Source organism: Pan paniscus, chromosome 3 (genome assembly GCF_029289425.2).
Source record: "Pan paniscus chromosome 3, NHGRI_mPanPan1-v2.0_pri, whole genome shotgun sequence".
Lineage (NCBI taxonomy): Eukaryota > Metazoa > Chordata > Mammalia > Primates > Hominidae > Pan > Pan paniscus.
In genome coordinates this window covers 55,273,126-55,299,877 of record NC_073252.2, presented here as the reverse complement: position 1 = coordinate 55,299,877, position 26,752 = coordinate 55,273,126, and the positions used below count along the sequence as shown (strand labels likewise).

At 38.7% G+C, this 26,752-nt stretch overlaps 1 protein-coding gene across 2 annotated transcripts in view; it reads right to left on the bottom strand.

The window, feature by feature from the left end:
• BTC (betacellulin) overlaps nucleotides 1-24,845 on the bottom strand; it is a 55,462-nt gene extending 30,617 nt beyond the window's left edge. For both annotated transcript variants that reach the window (XM_008957722.6, XM_024928584.5), the window contains exon 1: nucleotides 23,056-24,845. In XM_008957722.6, coding sequence (XP_008955970.1) covers nucleotides 23,056-23,119 — 64 coding nt within the window. In that variant the 5' untranslated portion in view covers nucleotides 23,120-24,845. The remainder of the gene's footprint in view (nucleotides 1-23,055) is intronic.
• Nucleotides 24,846-26,752: the final 1,907 nt, after the last annotated feature.

The following is a 26,752-nucleotide window of genomic DNA, read 5'->3' as shown; positions in this document are numbered from 1 at the left end:
CCCACATACACCATATGGGATAACTGGTTGTGACTAATCAGTGTGTGCTCTGCCAGTTCTTGAATGTTTTGAGTACTGGTCTTGGAATTATGAGAGAAGATAAGGTCAGCAGATAAAGTCTAAGCCTGACAAGTCAAGAAGTTGCATTATAAGGAAATTATTGCAGTAAACATTTGAATACCAGAAGAAACATCAAAACGAGTCAAAAGTGGTTGGTAGAGAGGCAGGAAAGTATGGTGCAAAGATCTGCTATTTACTGTTATAAGCCTTTTAGTACTATCTGATTTTTTATCACTTTATTAAAAATATAACTGATTTTTAAGAAAAGGACAAATAAAGTTGTAGTTAACCAGGGCATTCTTTAAAAAAAAAAAAACAGGAACAACTTGTAATAAGTAAAAGGAATAACTTGTTAAAAGACATGGCATGAAACAGCACAACTTTTCCTGCTTGTTTGGAGGGTGGGTGGGGATTGTGATGGAAGAGGAGGCTGGCAAGCACGTAGGCAACCAAAGTTCTAAATGCCATGTTGATTAGTTGGGATTCTGTTATGCAGCTAAGTTGAGACCACTGAAAAGTTTTAAGTGAGAAGCAACATAATCATCTTTTTTTTTTTTCCATTTTGAAAAGACTACTTTAATATCAGCATGGGTGATTCAGACACACCTAAACCAGGATGATAGCACCAGGTATGCAGAAAAAAGAAAGGCCTATGAGGGATAGCCACAAATCAAATACGAAAGACCTGGTGACTGGAAGTGAAAAAAAGGAGTCTGGGATGATCCCAGAGTTTACCGCTTGGATAACTGTCTGGATTGTGGTACCAATCACAAAGATACAAGGTATAAAGAAGGGAAACAGGTTGAGCACAGAGAGGAATTCAGTTTGGGTCACTGAGTTTGAGATGACTGTGGCTCATCTAGAAGGCAGTAGATGAGGTATAGATCCACAACTTTGGAGCAAAGCCAAGCTACAGGTTCTATTTTGGGGAATCATGGAAAATAAACTGGAATTTAATTCCATGAGAATAGACTTCTCAAAAAAGGAAATGTGAAAAGAAAATGCTGATTAAGGGCAGAATTCTGAAAATCCAGTGAAATAAGAAAGTTTAAAGGAACGTACATTATTAAAATAATCATCTTTATCTGGGAAAGCATGAATTGTATTTTAAAGAAGATGAAGGAAAATATGATACTCAGCTGTAGAAAACACAGTAAGATTTCCACTCAAAAAGATCATAGGTTATGTTAAAATTTAGAATTAGTAAAAACTAAAAGTATTAAAATTTCCCACCAACTAACCCTCAACTCCCCAGAAATCATCCCCTGGGAAAGTTCCTCAAGCCCGTATTTAAAATTTCGTACAGAAATTTCAATCTCTTCTGAAATATGCCATTTCAAGGAGACTATTCATCAATTCTTTCAATCATGATCATTCATTCATTCAAAAAAATTAAACAACTACTTCTAAAGCTCCATAAATGTTTCTTCATATTGAGCTGGTTTTTGCCTTCCTGTTATTTTACTCTGCTCCTTGGAATCACCTAAAATAAGTCTAAGCTCTCTTTTCCTTGACAGATTCTCATATATTTGAAGCCAGCTATCAAGTCTTCCTGAAAGAATTTCACTTCTTCAAGCTAAACATCCCGGTTCTTTCAATCATATTTTATGGTATCATCAAGACCCCTCATAAGCCTTGTCGTCCTGTCCTAAATGCAAAGTCAAAATGAAGTGCCATCCCACAGGGTCTGGCAAAGACAGAATAAAGTGGGGCTTTCAAGCCCTACACTGGGAGCTCCCCATAGCATATCAGCCCTTTTTGCCTATCACATTAATACTGGGGTTTTATTCTCCTTACCATAAAATGAAGCTCCTCTATTTTTTATACTGCTGGAAAGCAATGTATTTATGGTTTCTTTTTTTCATTGCTATAGCTCTGTTTTGTTGCATTTTTTTTTTTTACCTTAAGAAAATAGTTTTTACACTTTTTCCTTTTAAATGTTTTTTGGGTCAGATTTCACCTATCATTCAAATATTTCACAATCTGTTTGTTGTCTGATCCCTTCATTCAACCTATTATTCATTCCTCCCTGTTTTGCAGAACCTGAAGAATTTCTCAGGTGCATTAAAGCAATACAAACAAAATAAAATAATGTTAACTGCATTTGCTAAGTGACTAGAAATTAGTCCTTATTTCTGGGGATAGTTTTAAAATATCAACTCCACTCATAAAATTAAAGACAAAAGAAAAAGAAATCCAATTCTACTTCAGTGAATCAAGGCTGTATTTATTTTTATGCATTTTGAGATTCTCAAGTTAAATATTACAGAATGTATTAAAAGTATTATCCCCATCAGTCAGCATGGGGAATGAAGTCAGTGTAAACAATACAAGCATTCAAAAAGAGGCAGCCTGACAAGGAGCATGACACGCCGTCTCAAAGTCACTGCTAATGCTGAGGTAAGTAGTACACCAGCTGGGTCAACTATTTAAAAAGATCATACATGACCAACTTAAACAGTCATGTGCGTTGTATTTGCCTCATCTCTGAGCTGAATTTTCCATTTTTAGAGCCAAGTGCATTTTGTATTTTAAAAATAAATATAATATCACAAAATGTCCATTCATTTATATTCTGATGATTTAGGACATCTTCCTAGATACACTCCAAACTTCTACTTATGTATACTAAATCCAGTGATTCCTTGCCATATCATATCATTTAAGATCAGAATCACATTCCATGTCTTATTAGAAAATCCAGCTCTAAGTCAAAGAAGAATGTATCAACCTATGAACATAAGCAGAAATTAGAAGAATATTTCATTGTCACACCTCTATCATTTTATTTACATTAAAGAGAAGCAGTGCAGAGTAATGGAGAAAAGGCAGCTTTAGGGTCAGATGGAGCTGTTTTTGAATCCTAGATCTACATTTTATGCACGAGATTTATAATTAAGATTGAGTTTCTCAACCACTGAGCTTCAGGGTCCTCTTCTGTAAACTGAGGCTCATAATACCTAACTTACATAGCCATGGTAAAAATGTAGCTGTGTGCTGAAAAGAAGGTGGAGGGTAGAAATTATGAGTTTTTAACTTAGGTAATGCCTTGCACAGGGTAAGCGCTCAAAAAATAGTAGCTGTTAAGTGACCAGAAGTAAAAGAACAAAAATTTAAATTACCCTGGCAAAAACTAGATTCTCAGCCTCATAAGTGGATACTGACAAATTTCTACATTTATGGTGTGATTTCACTGTGTATAAAATATGTTTCTGATATAAACTACGAAAGATGAATACACATATATATGCATACCTTCTACAGTATGCTTTTTTGTATGTACTTAATGAGACAAAACTATATTTTGCCCTCTCTGCATGTTCTTTCTTTCTAATTTTTGAAAGAAATTTGAAGTTAATATGCCTCAGCTAATTAATAGAAATATGGCATCTTCTACATGCATAGTTCTTTGTGTTTTCAGTAGAGTTCTGCCAGTGACTCAGCATACCATTTATGTCAGTTGGGATTACTGATTCAGTTGGTTGGTTAAATGATTCAATAATACAAATATAGCTGACAAAGTCAGATCATAGACAGTAATAACTAAAAATCAAGTGAATTATAAATCATATCTCTAATTTTTAAAAAATAAAATTAAAGTTTTTAAGTTGAAATCAACACTAGGAGTAAAAGCAATAAGCATTTGGGGAACTTTCTTATTACATCTTCACTGTCAGGAAGAAAACAGAATCTTAAATATGCATACTATACACAGAGTAATTTCCAAGTCCAAAAAGAGACACTATCTAACGTGGAGTTTGAAAAAAAAAATAGGGAGTGAAAATAATCTTTAACACTGAGTTTGTGGTTAGCTGAGATGAAAACTGTGAAATGGGTGTAATGTGACAATGTTCTCCTTTTTTGTTAACTCCTTTTCTATCTTTTCTTCTTCTTGTCTTTTGCCCTCCTTTAAACCATTGTCCTCATTCTGCTTTAACATGGCCCCAAGGAAAACATAATTCTTGAGCAGGTTTTTCTTTCTAAATGTATTTGCTTTCAAAGCAGACCTTCAAGGAGAGAAATTATTTAACTCAAAAGAAACACGCTAAAATCTGGAGTGCCTCAACCTGGGTTTCCTAGAAAGCAGAACCTAATGTACAGACTAAGGGATTACCACTTTATTTGAGAGTTACAAGCTTGGGGTAGTGAGAATAAGGAAGAAAGGAAACGAAGCAAAGAAAGGGACAAAACAATAAAATGTGTGCACCTATCATGCAGTGTGTAGTTCCAAAGTGAGATGCAGAGAAACACAGAAATTTGCTCAGACAGCATGTTTACTAGTATGTAGGCCACATGAATGGCTCAAGAAAAAAATTCATACCTTGAAGCAGTCCAATAGAAAAAAAAATGAAAGGAGGAAGAATGTATCAGACCCAATCAGTTTCATCACCAATTTCCCACTGGTCAAAATTCACCCCACTGAGTATGAACTCCCTCAGTTCTGATCCCTTGGTGACAGAGAGGCCAGAACTCATGCCCTGGGACATGGTGTTTTATCCAAGTCTCAAAGTGGAGCAACCTGGCATGGGGAGGAGCTGACCAAGAGACAATGAAGGTGGCTGAAAGACTCTTAGGAGGTGCACAATATTTGTGTCCCAACACAGTGAGCAATTTGGGCATCAGGACATCTCCTGGGGAACAATTTTCCAGGACAGAGGGATTTTCCAAGTTTTCTTAAATCACATCATCTGGAGAACTGCCTATTCTCTAAGACTGAAAGACAGGCTTCTGGGTTTTCAGGGCCAGCATGGGAAGCAGAGACAGGAGCAAAGAAAAAAAGAAGAGGGTCTTTACAAATAGTGTATGTTCATTCAAATTCAGAAAAATAAAATATGAACTCCTTCTTCCTCCAATGTAAAACTCTATTCTGAATGGTAGAAATAATATCTTGGTGTTTAGGAAAGGCTAAAACTGATTGATAATACAATTTTTAACTCATAAAAGTACTTCACAATCTTATATTTTTAAAGCCCAGAAGGGAAAGTAATTTAACAACCTGTCATACACAAACTAATTCAGGTATCTGAAAACTGTCAACACGACAATGTCTTTGCCAGTAAATCAACCTTTTTTTTACTATTACCATTATTAAATCTGTGACAAATTGATTGAATGACTAAATTTAATAGGAACTCCAAAATAATCTGAAGCTAGTTTCTCAGAAATCATCAGTTGTCAAAACTTGACTTTTTGATTCCCATTCCTTTATAATAAGGCCAAACCAGGCAGTTAGGCATTGTGACAATTTGAATGAAAAGTTTTAGGCTCACTGAATTTCTATAGTAGTTCAAAGAGAGGAGGTGGAGGAACCAAGGAAAAAGGACAATTTGTTTTCAAGGAGGATTATCCAAGTGCAAAGTGAGGTGAAACTGTGGCATTGGTTTCTGGATCTAGTGATAACATGGTCTCTGACCCATGAGGAAACAGTCATCAAACTTTAATAATGGTAAAGAAAAGAACATAAGATTTCAGAGTAGATGCTCACCCAACCTGAAAAAGCCCCAGAACTTAAACCCTTTAAATGAGTTAGAGTAAGCCAACCCAACTTAGCATCGAATTTGTTATCATCTTTATCAATAAAACCATTTGCAGAGACTAGGAATATAAATAAAGAAATATTAGGCAGAATATCTTAGGTATCAGGTATTTAGAACATAAATTATCTTGGAATTCCAAAAAGTGGCAATGTGTTAAGCTGGAAAAATCAAAAAGTTTCACAGAAGAACTTAGAAACTGAGGACCAAAGGAAATGACATAGAAATGAGTTTGGTGTCTTTGGGAGACAATGAGTAAAGCTGTTCAGCTGGAGTGACGAATTATACAAAAAAGGATTAAGAAACAATGGCCTTCTTGGTGTGTTTTGTGTGACTATGAAATAATTCAATTGATTTCATTGTGTGGCCTATGAAAAGAAGACTCATTAAGAAATAGTCACAACACATATTGCCAGTTGAAGCTTCTCAATGACTGCCCACCACATCCTGAAAGACAGATTCCCAATTAAGAATCTGACTAGTATAGAAAACCACTCACTAAGTATTTAACAGCGAAGACAACTGTTGTGTGGAAATCACTAAGAATGAGGTGTGTATTCTTTGTTATGTTTCTGCAAAGGCAAATGGAAGTGAAGTTTATTATTTTGTGTAGTCTCATCTCACATCTCAACCAAACTTACAATCACTCTTCTGACCCTCCATTACATGATGATTGTCATTTACCTAAAAATGAGCAGGGATTTTCCTCACAGAAGTCTTCTATCACAGGATGGCAATGTTACAAATAACTATCTCCCGATGTAACAATATTTGAATTTTTTGTCAATGTCATTTACCTATTGTAGTTGTGCTTTATTTTTACCCTTCATAGTAAGATATCAGTCCGTCATCCTTATTTTAATAGATGGTAAAATATGAAATATGCAATGTCTTTAATGCAAAAACTAAGCCTGGGGCATAGGATTGGTGCTATATTCCAAGATGAGGACCATAAGAGAACACAGTTACTGAATTCAATTTTGGGGGAAAAGCTCAATTGTCTTTTTAAAAATTCTTCGTTATTGGTTTCCCAGGTTCCAAGTGGCCTGAGTCTTCTGTCCTTCCCAGGGAAGTCTACTGAGAGTTTCTTTTTTTTTTTTTTAATTTTATTATTATTATACTTTAAGTTTCAGGGTACATGTGCACAATGTGAGAGTTTCGTATTTTGAAATTCTATCTTTCAACCTCAAAAACATTGCCAAAGTGCAGTAATATCATCCTGTACTCATAAGAACATAAGAAAACTTGATGGTCATGGCCCACTCCCTACCCAGCTTAAGAATCACCTTTACACAACTCCATTTATGTACCATCCAGACCACATGTGTGTACAGGCAGGGGAAGCTCACCACATCGCAAGGCAGCTGGCTCCACTTTTTTCAAAAGCTCCATTTGGGAAAAAATTTCTTCCAAATGAAGGTAAGTGCTGCCTTCCTGGAATTTTAGTTCACTAATGTAAGCTGTGTTCTCTGAACTATACAGGGGAAACCTTGGTTGAAACGACTTTTCACATATTTGAAGTTGACTCTCATAAGCCAAAGCTTGTCTCTTTTCCATCCACAACCCCAATTTCTATTCTCTCATCACGTGTGTGTGTGTGTGTGTGTGTGTGTGTGTGTGTGTGTGTGTGTGGCTTCAGTTACCAACAATCTCTTGTCCCTTGTCTTTCAAGAGCACCAATAATTTCCTCATAGCTCACTCAAGCGTGGCCTCTTCTTTAGCCTCATCCTCCTTCACATTCACATTAGAGTATTTGATATGGTTGACTTTCCCAAATCTTCCATCTAAAATCCACCCCCATTGTTGGCTTCCTGGCTTATTCTCTCCTTTTTACTCAACTTTGCCAGCTCTTTTTCTGACTCCCACACCATAAATATGTGTGTCACAAATAATCTACCTCTGTCTTTTTTTTCACTTTTTTTTGTCATGGTAAAATACATATAACAAAAAATTTATTATCCTAACCTTTTTTAAGGTAGCATTAAATACATCCACATTGTGCAACCATCACCACCATGCATCTCCAGAATTCTTTTCATCTTGCAAAACTAAAACTCTATACCCATTAAACAATAACTCCCTACTTGCCTCTCCTCCCAGCCCCCATTCTGCTTTCCATCTCTATGACTTTGTCTCAGTCACAGACATGACCAAAAAGTCAGTCATTTTCTTTTTTGTAATGTCACATAGTCTCACAAAACATCCATGGAATCAATATTTGATCAAACATTTACTGAGGATTTATTGCATGCCAGGCACTATGCTAGACCCTGAAATTATAATCAGTGAAATGATTCAGGTATATTTCCAGCCCTATTTTCTTTTTTTTTTCATTTTAAGTTCAGGGGTACATGTGCAGGATATGCAGGTTTGTTACACAGGTAAACATGTAGCATAGTGGTTTGCTACACACATCATCCCATCACCTAGGTATTAAGCTCAACGTCCATTAGCTATTCTTCCTGATGCTCTCCCTATCTGCCAACAGGCCCCAGTGTGTGTTGTTACCCACTATGTGTCCATGTGTTCACATCATTCAGCTCCTGCTTATAAGTGAGAACAGTGGTGTTTGGTTTTCTTTTCCTGCATTAGTTTGCTGAAGATAATGGCTTCCAACTTTTTCATGTCCATGCAAAGACATGATCTCACTCCTTTTTATGGTTGCATAGTATTCCGTGGTGTATATGTACCACATTTTATTTATCCAGTCTATCACTGATGGGCATTTAGGCTGATTCCATATATTTGCTATTGTGAATACTGCTGCACTGAACATATGCATGCATGTATCTTTATAGTAGAATAATTTATATTCCTTTGGTATATACCCAGTAATGGGATTACTGGGTTAAATGGTAGTTCTGCCTCTAGGTCTTTGAGGGATAGCCACACTGTCTTCCACAATGGTTAAACCAGTTTACACCCCCACCAACAGTGTAAAAGCATTCCCTTTTCTCTGCAACTCCACCAGCATCTGTAGTTTTTTGACTTCTTAATAACAGCCAATCTGACTGGTGTGAAAATGGTATCTCATTGTGGTTTTGATTCTCATTTCTCTAATGATCGGTGATATTGAGCTCTTTTTCATGTGTTTCTTGGCCATGTGTATGTCTTTTGAGAAGTGACTGTTCGTGTCCTTTGCCTGTTTTTTAATGGGGTGGTTTGTTTTCTTCTTGTAAATTTGCTTAAGTTCCTTGTAGATTCTGGATATTAGACCTTTGTCAGATTGATAGATTGCAAAATTTTACTCCCATTCTGCAGGTTGTCTGTTCAGTCTGATAACAGTTTCTATTGCTGTGCAGAAGCTCTTTAGTTTAGTTAGATACCACTTGTCAATTTTTGCTTTTGTTGCAATTGCTTTTGATGTTTTTGTCATGAAATCTTTGTCCATGCCAATGTCCTGAATGTTATTGCCTAGATTTTCTTCTAGAGTTTTTATAGTTTTGGGTTTGACACTTAAGTATTTCATCCATCTTGAGTTATTTTTTGTATACAGTGTAAAGAAGGGGTCCAGTTTCCATTTTCTGCATATGACTAGCCAGTTCTCTCGGCACCGTTTATTAAATAAGGATTCCTTTCCCCATTGCTTGTTTTTGTCAGGTTTGTTGAGGATCAGATGGTTGTATCTGTATGGTCTTATCTCTGAGTTCCCTATTCTCTTCTATTGGTCTATGTGTCTGTACTTGTGCCAGTACCATACTGTTTTGGTTACGGTAGCCCTGCAGTGTAGTTTGAAGTTGGGTAGAATGATGCCTCCAGCCTTGTACTTTTTGTTTAGGAATGTGCTGGGGCTATTTGGCTCTTTTTTTTTTTTTTTTTGGTACCATATGAATTTTAAAATAGTTTTTTCTAATTCTGTGAAGAATGTCAATGGTAGTTTAATGGGGATAGCACTGAATCTATAAATTACACTGGGCAGCATGACCATTGTCATGATATTGATTCTTCCTGTCCATGAGCATGGAATGTTTTCCCATTTGTTTGTGTCCTCTCTGATTTCTTCGAGCAGTGGTTTGCAGTTCTCCCTGAAGAGGTCCTTCACTTCCCTTGTTAGCTATATTTCTAGGTATTTTACTCTTTGTGTAGCAATTGTGAATGGGAGTTCATTCCTGATTTGGCTCTTGGCTTGACTGTTGTTGGTGTATAAGAATGCTAGGGATTAGGCTGGCATGGTGGCTTACTCCTGTAATCCCTGCACTTTGGGAGGCCAAGGCAGATGGATCACTTGAGGTCAGGAGTTCGAGACGAGCCTGGCCAACATGATGAAACCCTGTCTCTACTAAAATACAAAAATTAGCTGGGCATGGTGGCAGGCACCTATAATCCCAGCTACTCTGGAGGCTGAGGCAGGAGAATTGCTTGAACCTGGGAGGCGGAGGTTGCAGTGAGCTGAGATAGTGCCACTGCACTCCAGGCTGGTTGACAGAGAGAGATTCTCTCGAAAAAAAAAAAAAAAAAAAAAAACAAAGAAAAAAGAATGCTAGTGATTTTTGCCCATTGATTTTGTAACCTGAGCCTGCTGAAGTTGCTTATCAGCTTAATAAGCTTTTGGGCTGAGACATGGGGTTTTCTACATATAGGATCCTGTCATCTGCAAACAAAGATAATTCAACTTCCTCTCTTCCTACTTACATACTCTTTATTTCTTTCTCTTTCCTGGCCAGAACATTCAATACTATGTTGGGTAGAAGTGGTGAGAGATGGCATCCTTGTCTTTTGCTGCTTTTTCAGGGGAATGCTTGCAGCTTTTGCCCATTCAGTATGATACTGGCTGTGGGTTTGTCATATATGGCTCTTACTGTTTTGATGTATGTTCTTTCAATACCTAGTTTATTGAGAGTTTTTAACACGAAGGGATGTTGAATTTTATCAAAGGCCTTTTCTGCATCTATTGAGATAATCATGTGGTTTTTGTCTTTAGTTCTGTTTATATGATGAATCACATTTATTGATTTGCATATGTTGAACAAACCTTGCATCCCAGAGATGAAGCCAACTTGGTCGTGGTGGATAAGCTTTTTGATATGCTGCTGGATTTGGTTTGCCAGTCTTTTGTTGATTTTTGCATCAATGTTCATCAAGGATATTGGCCTGAAGTTTTCTTTTTTCGTTTTTGTATCTCTGCCAGGTTTTGGTATCAGGATGATGCTGGCCTCATAGAATGAGTTAGGAAGTAATCCCTCCTTTTTAATTTTCTGGAATAGTTTCAGTTGAAATGGTACCAAGTCTTCTTTGTACCTCTGGTAGAATTCAGCCATGAATCTGTCAGGTCCTGGGCTTTTTTTGGTTGGTAGGCTATTGATTACTGGTTCAATTTCAGAACTCATTATTGGTCTGTTCAGGGATTCAATTTCTTCCTGAGTTAGTCTTGGGAAGGTGTATGTGTCCAGGAATTTATCCATTTATCTTAGATTTCCTAGTTTATGTTAATAGAGGTGTTTATAGTATTCTCTGATGTTTGTTTGTATTTCTGTGGGTCAGTGGTGATATCCCCCTTATCATTTCTGATTGTGTTTATTTGATTCTTCTCTCTTTTCTTCTTTATTAGTCTAGCTAGCTGTCTATTTTATTAATTTTTTCAAAATGCCAGTTCCTGGATTTATTGATTTCTTGAAGGTTTTTGCATGTCTCTGTCTCCTTCAGCTCAGCTCTGATCTTGGGTATTTTTTTGTCTTCTGCTAGCTTTGGGGTTTGTTTGCTCTTGGTTCTCTAGTTCTTTTTTTTTATTATTATTATACTTTAAGTTTTAGGGTACATGTGCACATTGTGCAGGTTAGTTACATATGTATACATGTGCCATGCTGGTGCGCTGCACCCACTAACTCGTCATCTAGCATTAGGTATATCTCCCAATGCTATCCCTCCCCCCTCCCCCCTCCCCACCACAGTCCCCAGAGTATGATATTCCCCTTCCTGTGTCCATGTGATCTCATTGTTCAATTCCCACCTATGAGTGAGAATATGCGGTGTTTGGTTTTTTGTTCTTGCGATAGTTTACTGAGAATGATGGTTTCCAATTTCATCCATGTCCCTACAAAGGATATGAACTCATCATTTTTTATGGCTGCATAGTATTCCATGGTGTATATGTGCCACATTTTCTTAATCCAGTCTATCATTGTTGGACATTTGGGTTGGTTCCAAGTCTTTGCTATTGTGAATAATGCCGCAATAAACATACGTGTGCATGTGTCTTTATAGCAGCATGATTTATAGTCCTTTGGGTATATACCCAGTAATGGGATGGCTGGGTCAAATGGTATTTCTAGTTCTAGATCCCTGAGGAATCGCCACACTGACTTCCACAATGGTTGAACTAGTTTACAGTCCCACCAACAGTGTAAAAGTCTTCCTATTTCTCCACATCCTCTCCAGCACCTGTTGTTTCCTGACTTTTGAATGATTGCCATTCTAACTGGTGTGAGATGATATCTCATAGTGGTTTTGATTTGCATTTCTCTGATGGCCAGTGATGATGAGCATTTTTTCATGTGTTTTTTGGCTGCATAAATGTCTTCTTTTGAGAAGTGCCTGTTCATGTCCTTCGCCCACTTTTTGATGGGGTTGTTTGTTTTTTTCTTGTAAATTTGTTTGAGTTCACTGTAGATTCTGGATATTAGCCCTTTGTCAGATGAGTAGGTTGCGAAAATTTTCTCCCATGTTGTAGGTTGCCTATTCACTCTGATGGTAGTTTCTTTTGCTGTGCAGAAGCTCTTTAGTTTAATTAGATCCCATTTGTCAATTTTGGCTTTTGTTGCCATTGCTTTTGGTGTTTTGGACATGAAGTCCTTGCCCACGCTTATGTCCTGAATGGTAATGCCTAGGTTTTCTTCTAGGGTTTTTATGGTTTTAGGTCTAACGTTTAAATCTTTAATCCATCTTGAATTGATTTTTGTATAAGGTGTAAGGAAGGGATCCAGTTTCAGCTTTCTACATATGGCTAGCCAGTTTTCCCAGCACCATTTATTAAATAGGGAATCCTTTCCCCATTGCTTGTTTTTCTCAGGTTTGTCAAAGATCAGATAGTTGTAGGTAAGCGGCGTTATTTCTGAGGGCTCTGTTCTGTTCCATTGATCTATATTTCTGTTTTGGTACCAGTACCATGCTGTTTTGGTTACTGTATCCTTGTAGTATAGTTTGAAGTCAGGTAGTGTGATGCCTCCAGCTTTGTTCTTTTGGCTTAGGATTGACTTGGTGATGCGGGCTCTCTTTTGGTTCCATATGAACTTTAAAGTAGTTTTTTCCAATTCTGTGAAGAAAGTCATTGGTAGCTTGATGGGGATGGCATTGAATCTGTAAATTACCTTGGGCAGTATGGCCATTTTCACGATATTGATTCTTCCTACCCATGAGCAAGGAATGTTCTTCCATTTGTTTGTATCCTCTTTTATTTCCTTGAGCAGTGGTTTGTAGTTCTCCTTGAAGAGGTGCTTCACATCCCTTGTAAGTTGGATTCCTAGGTATTTTATTCTCTTTGAAGCAATTGTGAATGGGAGTTCACTCATGATTTGGCTCTCTGTTTGTCTGTTGTTGGTGTATAAGAATGCTTGTGATTTTTGTACATTGATTTTGTATCCTGAGACTTTGCTGAAGTTGCTTATCAGCTTAAGGAGATTTTGGGCTGAGACAATGGGGTTTTCTAGATAAACAATCATGTCGTCTGCAAACAGGGACAATTTGACTTCCTCTTTTCCTAATTGAATACCCTTTATTTCCTTCTCCTGCCTGATTGCCCTGGCCAGAACTTCCAACACTATGTTGAATAGGAGCGGTGAGAGAGGGCATCCCTGTCTTGTGCCAGTTTTCAAAGGGAATGCTTCCAGTTGAATCCAGGAGCTGGTTTTTTGAAAGGATCAACAAAATTGATAGACCGCTAGCAAGACTAATAAAGAAAAAAAGAGAGAAGAATCAAATAGACGCAATAAAAAATGATAAAGGGGATATCACCACCGATCCCACAGAAATACAAACTACCATCAGAGAATACTACAAACACCTCTACGCAAATAAACTAGAAAATCTAGAAGAAATGGATACATTCCTCGACACATACACTCTCCCAAGACTAAACCAGGAAGAAGTTGAATCTCTGAATAGACCAATAACAGGAGCTGAAATTGTGGCAATAATCAATAGTTTACCAACCAAAAAGAGTCCAGGACCAGATGGATTCACAGCCGAATTCTACCAGAGGTACAAGGAGGAACTGGTACCATTCCTTCTGAAACTGTTCCAATCAATAGAAAAAGAGGGAATCCTCCCTAACTCATTTTATGAGGCCAGCATCATTCTGATACCAAAGCCTGGCAGAGACACAACCAAAAAAGAGAATTTTAGACCAATATCCTTGATGAACATTGATGCAAAAATCCTCAATAAAATACTGGCAAACCGAATCCAGCAGCACATCAAAAAGCTTATCCACCATGATCAAGTGGGCTTCATCCCTGGGATGCAAGGCTGGTTCAACATACGCAAATCAATAAATGTAATCCAGCATATAAACAGAGCCAAAGACAAAAACCACATGATTATCTCAATAGATGCAGAAAAAGCCTTTGACAAAATTCAACAACCCTTCATGCTAAAAACTCTCAATAAATTAGGTATTGATGGGACATATTTCAAAATAATAAGAGCTATCTATGACAAACCCACAGCCAATATCATCCTGAATGGGTTCTCTAGTTCTTTTAGTTGTAATGTTAGGTTGTTAACTTGAGATCTTTCCAGATTTTTGATGTGTCAAGCCCTACATTCTAAGCAGGTGAATAGCCAAACTGGCTAGTAATTGGAATTTCCTGCAGTGTCTTTTTTTGTAGTAAACTTTTTATTTTGGAACAATTTTATATTTACAGAAAAGTTGCAAAGTGCAGGGAATTCTCACACACCCTTTACCCACTTTCAGCTTCCTCTAATGTTATCATCTCATATCACTGTGGTAAATTTATCAGGACTAAGAAAAAACTATCATCACCTCACACATATAGTTCTCCTAAAGCCAGAACCTTGGGCAAGATGCTTAATCCCTTTGTATTTCATATCCTACTCTATAAATGGGAATAATAATGATATCAGCCTAGCTCCTGTGTTAGATGAATGTTATGTGGATGAAATGAATTATTATGCTCTTAGAACAGTGCCTGGCACATATTACACAACCGTTCTGCTATTATTTTTATTGTGAAGATCAAATGAGATAATGGGTATTAAAATGCTTTTACAATTATAAAGGTTCCCCAAAATGTAAGTAACTATGTTGATATTCTATAGAGAAGGTCAAGGAGATACCTGAATACGTAGTAACATCCTGTGTCTGTCACTCTAAGAGATGAGACCAGTCGAGTGTCAGAAACTCAGATGGCATTTCAGTAGGAAGGTGATCGTGAACAAGTCAAGTGTGAGTGTCCTGAAAGTGCTTAATTCAGCTCTGATGACAATTTCTTGGTGGTGCTACAGGCTTTCTGCACCAGGAGACAGAGGGAAGTGGTTCTCGCCTATTCTAGGATGGCCTGGACCATGCAGCTCACTCCAAAGAGTAGAGAACAAAGATCTGTGTGTAATGTGCTTAAATTTAACCACTAAAGAGTTCAGACAATGGATTGTTATGAAATCGTTATATGTAATACTAAATAAGTTAGAGATTCTCAACACTAACAACTCAGGCTGCAGTCAACCTCCAAAGCAAAGCTATCTCCATTTCTATAGGAGCCGCCAAAAGTTTGTTTTTCTTTTTAATACTAAATATAAACCCATGAATACAACAATTTGATTACTCGCCATTAATGAAAACCATTTCTGTTGAAAACAATTCTAATCACACAAGAGAGAAAATCATCTGACATCTCACAGAATTCAAGGGTATTTTTAAATAAACCACTGGAGAGTGTCCTGAGTCCATTGCCCTTCCCTACCCAACTTAGACACTTATTTTAAAAGTTTACATTTCGACCAGTAAAATCTGCCCTGAACCAAACATGTAGCAGTCTGAATCCTCAATACAAAACATGAGAAATAGAAGAAATGCTATGGGACAAAGAAAAGCCTTTTGTGAAAGAATCTCTAGCACTGCCAGCAGCAAGTCCCATATAACAAGGGATGGAGAAACCTGTCCTTCTACCACATCTCTGAATCTGGGCTCAGTGTTTTGCCAACAAGAAATAATTTTTTTTTTTTTTTTTACTTAACCTGTTCTCATTTTACTGGCTGGGCATCTTCCACCAATAGCCACTTACATTCATTCATTCATTTAATTAATACATTTTGAGGTCCTACTATGTGTCAGGCACTCCTTATGCAACTCTTCAAAACTAAATAAAGTTAAACAAGTGAATAAATCCACAATCTTGCAAAGAGGAAAATGTTATATTAGTAGTTCATCCTGTTATGCAACTAGCTCATCACTTTAAAACAAGGAGGCTGAATATGAATACTGTTAAACTTCCCATCCCCATTTTGTAATTAATACCTCTAGTCTATGAGTCAGGTAAGTAACATACTACATATCCTCAGGAAAGAAAATGTAGAGAATAAATGAAAGCATTTCATGGTTATTTGACCTTGTTTAATTGATGTGAATTAAGATTAAATATTGCATCTCCCTCCAACCATCTAAAAAGGTCTTTCATTTTTTCTTTAAATTATAACAATTAGATATACAGTTGAAATACTAAGATTTTTTTTAAGATATAAATATGTCTGTAAAGGCTAGCCATCTTGAGCAATATAAAACATACGTATTTTAATCCAATTGCTTTCCTCTTAAATTTGACTTGTGAGCATTCTTGACCAACTTATGTGTGATTCTTTGCAGATCCAGTATCAGCTGGGGTCTGGCACAGCCTAAGATCAATAAGCATAAAAGCAGGATAGGGTAGGGTTGAAACCACATACGGAGTCAAAAAGATCAGAATTTGAGTTCTAGGCATATACTATGTTTTAGGGAAGCTACTTAATCTTTCACAGTGTTAGTTCCCACATCTGTAAAGTCTTTTTTTTCCCAGGTGCTGTTGCTACTCTAAGATGGACCTGGAGGACCTCCTGATTACGAGCCATCTCCAACCTAAGAAAGCCTAGCAATACATGATTAGGGAACAGGGAAAAAGAAACATGAAGCAAACCAGCAAACCACTCATCTGGACCTTACACAAAAGGTGGGGACAGCTTGTCCCCCAGCTGTAGGGAATAAGGTAAAAGGAAGTCTAGATATTTCCAGAGTATTTTAACAAATTCCCCAGATAGGAGACCATGTAATATTTTAAGTCTATCTTGTAACAAAAAGCATGAATTTGTCTAAATTACAAAATCCCCTGCCTCCAATTCCTAGGATATCCTGCAGAGATAGAACTGTATCAAGAATTCAGGATTCCGACTAATGCCCTCATTTTGGAAATCATATTCTTATCCAGACAATATTTCCTTTAAAACTGCACAAAATTAACTTTTTGTTTGAGATATTTGAGTCTTAGTGCTACATAAAAAAATGGTAGCTATTAATTTGTCCACCTTTTAATTCTTCTCCCATTTTTTCCTTCACCACTACCAAGGAAGAATTGTCACTATCAGTGAATTTTCCCCTAATCATTCCAGCCTGTAATAAATTATCCTTTTCTGAGATCATATTTAATCTGTACTATGTAATTTAAACTTCCTTAAGGATTGAACTATTATACAATGTTTCATTTGGAATGAACATTTCTATTCTATGTAAGTCTTTCTAGAAAGACAATGGCCTACAATTAGACTTTTCTCATTAATGTTTAATACAGTTTTAGACACACTGTAAACAGTATTAGACATACTTTAAAATGGTAAAATTTAACATGGTAAAAATTTTTAGGTCTGCCTTCCTCACTATCACATGTTTAGAAATAATGATAGTACTTTTCACCAACCTGCCAAGCACCGTGCCATGAGCAAAAGAGTTATGCATTTGGATATGTCAATGTTTTGCTAATTGCGATAGTCAGCAACCAACTTTCATGAACAAAACTCATACCTGGTCTGCCTATTTGGCAAAACCAGAGTCAGCTGCCATCTTAGCAAGGAGCTGTGTATCAAAAGTAAGTCATCGTTAGCAAATCTGAAGACATTAAAAATAGGATACTGAGTTCTGGGAGAAAGCGATTCTTACATTTTGATTATCAAAGCTAGGAAAGTGTGTGTCGGGAGAGAGGGAGTGGATGTGAGTGTGTACGTGAGGAAACACAAAAGTTCACATCAAGATCTTTGTGATACACTCTGAGAAGCTACTGACCTAGAAGGAATTCCTGGACTATCCCCACTGACATTCATTCAGTCAACAAGTATTTATTGAGCACCTACTACACATAAGAACTGGGCTATAACTGTAAACAATCCCTGCCATCGTGGAGCTTACATTCTAAGGAAACAATTCAAAGCACTTTTGAAAGCATGGCCATGGTGGGCAAATTCCTGCCCTATTTTCCTTTGCTTGCCTCCATAATAGTGGTGACTATTATGGCAGTTTCCTTTGATCAAAGTACAAACTCTAACACTCCAATTGGCTTAATAAACACTGATTCTAGTTCTTTTTAGACAAATACCTATGAAATAATTGAAAAGTTATCTGAATATTCACAAAGTTAAAATAGTAATAATACATTGAATATTACTTGCCAATTATTCTTCTAAAATCTTTTTCTACATTTTCTCATTTTATCCTCAAAATAATTCTGTGTCTCTAAATGATAGTTACCTTTATTAACATTCTATAGGTGAGAAAATTACACAAAAGGAGTTTAAGCAACTTTCTCAATGTTACAAGGCAACCATTATAGAATAAAAATATTTATGCATGGCTATCTGTTCTTGAGCATCTGAAAAAATTATTTTGCCCTAATAAAACTTTCCTAAATTAATGTATTTTTCTTATATAGAGAAACAACTTTTGACATTGCATCATCATCCATTCTTCTAAAATGACAGTTTTATTTATTTTTAATTAAGGCAATTATTTATGTAATTCAAATAAATCTGACAACCCGATTTTCATGAGATTTCCTAAAATATTAAAATTACCTTCTAAATATTTTATTTTACTCTGCTAGTGCAGTCTAACTTTTGTGTCTGATATCAATGCTAGGCAAGTGCAGTAAAGCTCTTCATTGCATAAAATTAGGATCAAAATTGGCAGAGGAAGAAGAATCTGTAGAGGCATTTATTTTTTCAAAAGTAGATATGCATTTCACTTTTGCAGCTTTATTTTTTACATTTGTTCCTTTTTGACAAACCCAGTCAAAATAAAACTTTTTTGAGGATTTTTATCTATTACCTATTTCATAACTAGCGGGAGCAGGAATTTGAGAAATGAAGGCAACAGAAAGTCTTCCCATTAATTAGTAGAGCCTGATGACATTCAGGAAGTATCCAGAATCAAAATGTCAAAAAATTTTAAGAGGTATTGATAACAATGAATGATTTGTCCTGTGCTTTCCTACTGTCTATTATAATAACTCATGCTTATTCTATGTTTGGGGCACATTTTAAGTGGCTTTACATAGTATTGCATTTAATTCACATAATTGCATTGGTCCTATTACTATTAGCTTTTACAGGTGAGTAAACTGGGCCAAGGAGGTTTAAGAGACTTGCCCGAAGTTTCAGAGCTAGCAAGTCACAGCACCAGGGGGCCATGCCCCAAAGGTCTGGTTCAGAGTCTACAGGCTTGACCACTACATGACCCTGCCTCAAGATATGCTCTTTTTGCCCATTTTCAGTAATTGCCATGTGGGTTCTATCAGGGAGACTATGAAGCAATGTCACCCCTTCTCCATCTGCCCAAAGGAGCATCCCCTAGGTGTTGGTGCACTAAGCAGACTGGAGAATATACAGGAGTCACCCATAAATTCAAGGATAGAGTCAGACTAGAATAGAATCAGAATAGACACTGAGTGACACAGGCCAGACACAGTCCAAAAATAAAGCACCTGGTCTGACCAATACCAACTGAACATTATTAGTCAGGCTAGCCTGGCCCTGAGCTAGGAGAAGCAGGGTTTCCTGGAAGCAAGGAAGAGCCAGGAGTCCAAGAATCTGTCAGAGAATAGCCAGAGCCAGGGATGGCACAGATGTATGGGTAGGCAGTAGGGAAAGCAAAGGTGTAGGAGACAGCTAGGATGAGCTTACATGCTTTTTAAATAAGTCAAAAGAAATGGTTTCCAGTATTGGTTTTTCCTGTTATAGGCAATGCAACGTCTCTGCACTGGAGTGTCCTATCTCTCCCTAGACAGGACATTCTGCACTTGAATGTCCTATCTCTCCCTACCTAATTCAGCAACAAATATTTATCTGCTACGATCTCTTGAGACCAGGAGTTTAAGACCAGCCTGGCCAACATGCCAAAACCCCGTCTCTTCAAAAAATACAAAAATTAGCCAGGCGTGGTGGCGAGTGCCTGTTGTCCCAGCTACTCGAGAGGCTGAGACAGGAGAGTCACTTGAGCCCTGGAGGCGGAGGTTGCAGTGAGCTGAGATCATGCCACTGTAACTGAGCCTGAGTGAAAGAGTGAGACTCTGTCTCAAAAAAAGAAAAAAAAAAGAAAAAGAAAAAGAAAATACAGTAGAGAAATACAAGCCCATTTTGGAAAATCTCATTTTTTGAGAAAGTAAGATTAAATGGCTCAGGATTTCTACTGACTTAGAAAATGCCTTTAAACAGTTTTAGAAAATTAAACCAAATTAATGCATATAAAGAATATCGATAACACATAAACATGTAATTTATATTTATATTAAATGTATTTGTACCATATAATCTGCTTATGGTATACCTTCTTTTTATATCTCCAACCCCACTTCTGTCTTTATAAAATTTCTCAAAGGAAGTAGTACCTAATTTGCATATGTTAGAATGGAAATTATCCTGTAAAGATCCATCTACTAAATGCGAGATGTATTTAAGGAGCATCTACATTTATAATAGACATAAGCCATTTCTAATTTAAATCACATGTTATTTTGTTTACTTTTTGAAAAGAATGTGACATGGAAAGGGCATCACCATCTAATGAAACCTCTTCATTTTACAAATTAGAAAAACAATGCCCAGAAAGTTGTAACTTACAGACATCTCGGAGTCATGAAATGGCGGAGCTGGAACCAGGGCTCATGTCTGCTCAATGCCCATTCTCATCGCATTTCCACCATCTCACACACACACACACACACACACACTAGTGCCTCATGCATCTTATTGCTCACATTCTTTTCAAAAAGTAAATAGAACAACATGTGACATAATTTAGGAAGGGGACTTAAAAGTAAAGTGTGTATGACAGAAATAGGGCCACTTAATGGAAACAGCGATGCCAACAAATTACGTTCTTTAGCATTTTGCAAGAAGTAGAGCTTTAAGGGGATCTAGAGACCAAATTCAATTTCCCAAGCCAATCATTTAACAGGGCGGTTGTACATTTAGGTTACCCTGAGTGTACAATAGCACTGGATTCGAGTTTTGCTTTTTGATTTTCATTTCTGTCTTTTGACAAGTTTTGTGATAGTAAAGGGGAAAGAATGTCCATCGACTTTCAATAGTCATTTCTACTATGACACTTCTGCTAAAACATCACCCTCATTTAGGCCCCAAGTAGCTCATGCCCAGATTATACCTATGAGACAATCAGGTCCTCTGGCCCACAGGCGCCCCCGCTTCCTATACCACACCTCACTGACAGATTTATCACCTTTAAACCATTGTTTGCATCATATCACTCCCAGTCAAGCCCTGTGATGGTGTGTGTTTAATAGCTTATTGATTCTTTTCCAAATATTCTAATCTGGCTTTTTCAGTTCTTCATAATCTGTCTGCCTCTCAGAAATTCTACTCTTTCCAGTAAAGCATGCTCATTCGCATCGCCAACCCTTTACTAATTGCTTTTTCCCTTGTCTCTGTTCCCTCTTTGCTCTCTACTATTGCAAACTCTACCCAAGCCTCAAGGCACGCATTCGTGTCCTCCATTCAGCCTTTCCCCACTATTCCAGCCCCCGCTGTTGAGCTCTTTCTCCCTTTTCTGATTCCATGAATTTTTCCACAGGTTACCCTGCTGGGCTTGCATTTCCAAATTCAGTGCAAGTTCTAGGGCAGGAATCATGTTTTATTTTAGGAATCTCATGAGCCCTTTCCCCACCTCCATTGCTACATACCTCAGCACCTTGCTGACTACGACAGATTCTCAGGGAATACTTTGACTGTTGGATAGTTTAGACACGGTGGAGGAAGAGAATGTCAGCTACTTGCAAGCAATGCTGGCAAAAGCATCAGTACTATTTCTAGGGTTAAGTCTCAGCCCCATTGCTCTTCTTCATGAATGTACACATTCACTCTACCACTAAATTGTTACTGACTCCTTCCTCTTCAGGGTTTGTTAAATAAGTTTATTTTCTCTAACCTTGGTCCTAAGTCTGATCCACCTCCAAGCAAGTTCACTGTACCTTTTTAGCCACCTCTCTTACTCCAAGGACACAGTCAAATGAAAGTTTTCATTTAGGCTCCCCCTCTTTTTCCTCAATAAGAGGAATTCCCATTCTTTTTCATTTGTGGTGTCCCCTTCCCAGGCTTGAAGGTAGGAGTGATATCGTGGTGACACTTCAGCTGTGGAGACTCTCCTCCTACCACATAAATGCTCCAAACCCAGATGTGTCTACAGCCCAGCTAAGATTAGAAAATGTTACTGGTTTCCCTTCCCTTCTCTGCCCCGCAAAATGACCATGATGCAGACAGCATGCTTTGAAGAGTTGGGATTTTTTCCTACTTAGAAGCCTTCTCACTACCTTCCCTCGGTGGAGGGGAAGGGGAAGCCTGCTTCCAGCCGCATCTGAAGTTCCAGCTCTGCTTTGTGAGTTCTGACTCCTAAGGAGGCAGGAGAGACCCTCTGGAGGGCTTTAGGCATCCTGCTACTCCTCCTCCCGCTGGCACTCTTCCCTAAGGCCAGATGATCACACCTTCAGTCAAAGAGTTCCCGTTCTTCTGCCTCCTGCAGGATATGCTTCTTGGTCTATACTACCACGTGAGCTTCTTTAGTGGGTTTCCCTGCTCGCCCCCGCCTTCCCCTCCCCCCTCCCCCCCCCCCCCCGCCCCTCACTTGGGAGCACAGCGCCTCACCCCGGTGGACAGCCCGCCGGCGCCGCCAGGCCCTCTGTTGTGCGCACAAGGCAGCAGCTGGCGGCCTGCTCGCAGCACTGGCAGCGAGGACCTCGGAATCGCTTCCGCCCTCGGGCCTTCTCACGCGTCTAGGGACTGCCTCCAGCAGGTGCAGCCCCAGGTGCCCAATTGCCAGATCTTTAACCTCGCGCTCTCCCAGCCTTCAAAGTTCTCCAACCCGCGCCTGCCAGCCCCAGCGCGCCCTCTTGTCCAGATGCCAGCTCGGTTCAGGGTTCGCCCTCCCCGCGACTCCAGCCCCAGACTTTCCTCCTGGTTTCCAGTGCCCAGCACGGCCACTTACCCAGGGCAAGGGCCAGGAGCAGTGGCAGGGAGCTGGCGCCGCTGCCCCGGGCGGCCCGGTCCATCAACCCCTCTCTGCCGGGCCGGGCAGCCCCTAGACAAGTCTCCCTCCTTCTTCGCCCCCTTCCCGGGCCTCGGGCGCCTGAGAGGGTGCCTGGAAACTAATCCCGGAGCCAGAAGGAAACGAAACTACTTCCCAGGCTGGCACCCTGGCTACAAGGCAGGGAAACACCCAGGGCGGGAGGCCGGCCGGCTCCGTGAATGTCGCCGGGAGGAGGGAGCCTCCTATTTATCCCCGCTCCTCCTGCACACACCCCGCCAAAGAGGCGCAGGACTTGATCCTGGGAGCCTCCACGCTGCTCCCACCCAAATTGCCCCACACCCATACCCACACCCAGGGACATATTCGGGCTGCCCTCGGACCAGCTCACCACTCCCCCTGCTGGGTCTCACCTGACTGACTGTTCATTTCCCTCCCCTCTAGGGCGTAAACAAGGTAGGGAGGGAGATGTAAAGAATCCGCGTGGAGGGGTGTCGGGGGTTCCCGTCGGGCCTGCAGGCTGACCTAAACTCCTGGAAGCCACCGAGGAAGAGTCAGAGACCCAAACGTGTTCTGGAATTCTAACTTCCTTTATTTCAGAGGATTGCTAGTGTCATGGAGAAACCAGACTCACCATTCATTGTGGTTGACTTCAGGCATTTGATAATGTAGGCAATTTCAAAAGAGTCATTGTTGCCTTTTAAAATCTTGAAGCCATAGCGAAACCTCGTCTCTACAAAAAATACAAAAGTAAATTAATAGCCGGGTATGGTGGTGTGCACCTGCAGTCCCATCCATTCCCTGAGGCTGAGGCGGGGAGGATCGCTTAAGCTTGGGAGATGGAGACTTCAGTGAGCCTAGATCGAGCCACTTCACACCAGCCAAGGCGCAAGAGTGAGACACTGTTTCAAAACAACGACAACAACAACAACATCAGCAACAAAAAAAAAAAAAAAAAGAAAAAAAGAAAAAAGAAAAGAAAAGAAATGAAAAAAGTCTTCAAGCTAGTGTCTTAGTTTCTGGGTGCATTGTCTTCTAATAATTCTTAAAATTGGGGCTCACCAGGACCTACTTTAGAAATTTCATTTGTATTTCTGTTTATGAATTTACTCATGTATTCAGTATATTTTCATTTACTTGCATTAAGCAATTTCTGGAACAGAAAGACATCCTCATAGCTTTTAGAGAAAGCAAGCAGCATCCAATTTTACCTTATGTGGTTATATATTGCCTCCAAGATAACCAAAAGGTACAGCTGCTTTTGTACTGGTCTGTGTTCCTCATATAAGATTTATGTGGATAATTATGCCCCTCAGTACAGAAATTTTATTTCTATAGCATCCAAAAGTCATGTAAACCTTATTTTACATATGAAATGTAGTTTGGGTGTCTGCCTCTTCCTCCTCATCCTATTGTTTAAATTAAATAAATTGTTGTGCACTTTTCTCCCACGAATAACATTTCATTTCAAAACTAAATTATTTTACTGCCCCAGGCAACTGATATATCCGGTGGAATAAAAATCAGGTCTTAATTTTCAGAATCCCATTCTAGTCCCACATGACAGCTCATAAAACATTGGTAGAGAGGGCAGGCATGAAGTTTAAAGAAACCCAAAGTTGTAAGATGGAAGGTTACTGCACCCCAGCTAAAAAGAGCAGAAACACTGGAAGCCAATGGATTTTGACATCATCTCCCTCCCTCTCAACACTTCCACCCTGCGTTTTTCTTTTCTGATATTCTCTCCATCCCTCAGCACCAGTGCCCTAAGTTAAAGTATCTCTTACTCCAAGATGGCATTTAGCCTAGCCAACAGCTGTCCTGTTAGCCCCAACAGAATGCTACAATTTTGTTTTCCTTTTTCGTAGAAAAAGGAATAATAATAAATAATAAAAAAAAAAGCGAGACCTAAACAAAAAGTACTAAATGTTTGTTGAGCATTGGAAAATTCCAGGACTTGGTGTAAGTATTCATCATTTATGCCATTCAAGTGGTAAATTAACTTTTTCAGGCCACTAGAATATGAAGTAGTATAATTTAATATACTAAATAGGACAGATAAATTAATAACCTTCTTTGAGGGCTTTATTTACCACCATAAATAAAATAAGTACTCCCAAGAAAATCCAAATTTTCTGACACTGGATATCCAATCTCTTCAAGGTTAAGAGACTTTTCCTGTCTTTTTTTGTTTGTTTGTTTCTTTTTTTTCCCTCACTTTCTTTCTCTCTGTTCTTCCTCCTCTTCTTCCCTCTCCTTCTCCTTCTTCTTTTTCTCCCCCAGCCCCCAACCACCTCTCTCTCTCAAGTCATTTGCTTATGGGGCATGGTAAAACTGGAATACAACCATTACATTTGGAAGAGTGGAAGGTAAGAATTGATTTTCCTGAGTCCTCAATCATGTAACTGAGTTGCGTCTCAGTGCTTTCGTTTGCAAGCTGAGCTGTTACTAAGAGAAAAATAAACCAAAGTTACACCAGAGTCACAAGGTGAAACTTGTATTCCTAGTTAACCCCAAGGTAGGAATTGCTTGAGTGCTGTTCTTCCTGTGCCAGGTTTAGGCAGGTATAACCAGTCCTCCCAAATCTGGTATGAGGCTTAAGTAGATTCCTTTGGAGGGCCTTTAAGCATCAGCCTTTTTCTCTTCCCACACAGAACAGCCTGCAGCTGGGACCGTCCTCCCCGTCTTCTGGACAGGACAAAATAAACTTGTAGTTACATATAGGGCACAACACATAAACAGACACACGCCATGATGGAAAGGAAAATTTTGGAATGCATTCCTTCTAGGCCAACATGTATTCTCCAAATGAAGGCTTTAAGGCATTCAGTAGTATAGGAAAATTTCCTAATGACCATTAACTTTATTTAATTTAATAAGAGTGGGCAAATGAAAATGATGAAAGGCATTTTTAAAATTGTAATTTTTATAGTAATGATAAGCATCATGCATTGTAGATTATTAGTGGTACAGTCTCATAGAGAGAACTTTCAAATATTTTATTTAAAACTACTGAATTGGTTTCTAAGAATGTATCAGTGAAAAATCACTGCTCAAAACTTGTATTCAGGTAATTGTATTTTATAATCTAGTTGTTCTGAGGGAGGTAGTTATTTTTTTCCTGCCTACTTTCTTGTATCTTCCTCTTCAGTCTAGGCGATCCACTTTTTATATGTATTTCTCAATGTGTTTGATTTGTACCTCTTTTATTTTTATTTATTTATTTTTTTTGAGACAAAATCTTGCTCTTGTCCCCCAGGCTGGAGTGCAATGGCGTGATCTCTGCTCACTGCAACCTCTGCCTCCAGGTTCAAGCAATTCTCCTGTCTCAGCCTCCCAAGTAGCTGGGGATTGCAGGCACCTGCCACCACACCCAGCTAATTTTTTGTGGTTTTTTTTAGTAGAGATGGGGTTTCACCATGTTGGCTAGACTGGTCTCGAACTCCTGACCTCAGGAGATCCACCTCGGCCTCCCAAAGTGCTGGGATTACAGGCGTGAGCAACCATGCCCGGCTGACTTGCTATCTCTTTTAAATGGCAGCTTAACATATGTTATTAAACCTCAAAAATAATTGTCTCTGTGACATTATACCTGTTAGTTTCAGTTCACCATGATGATCTTTTTCTTTGGCCATATTGAAACATACTTCAAAAAGTA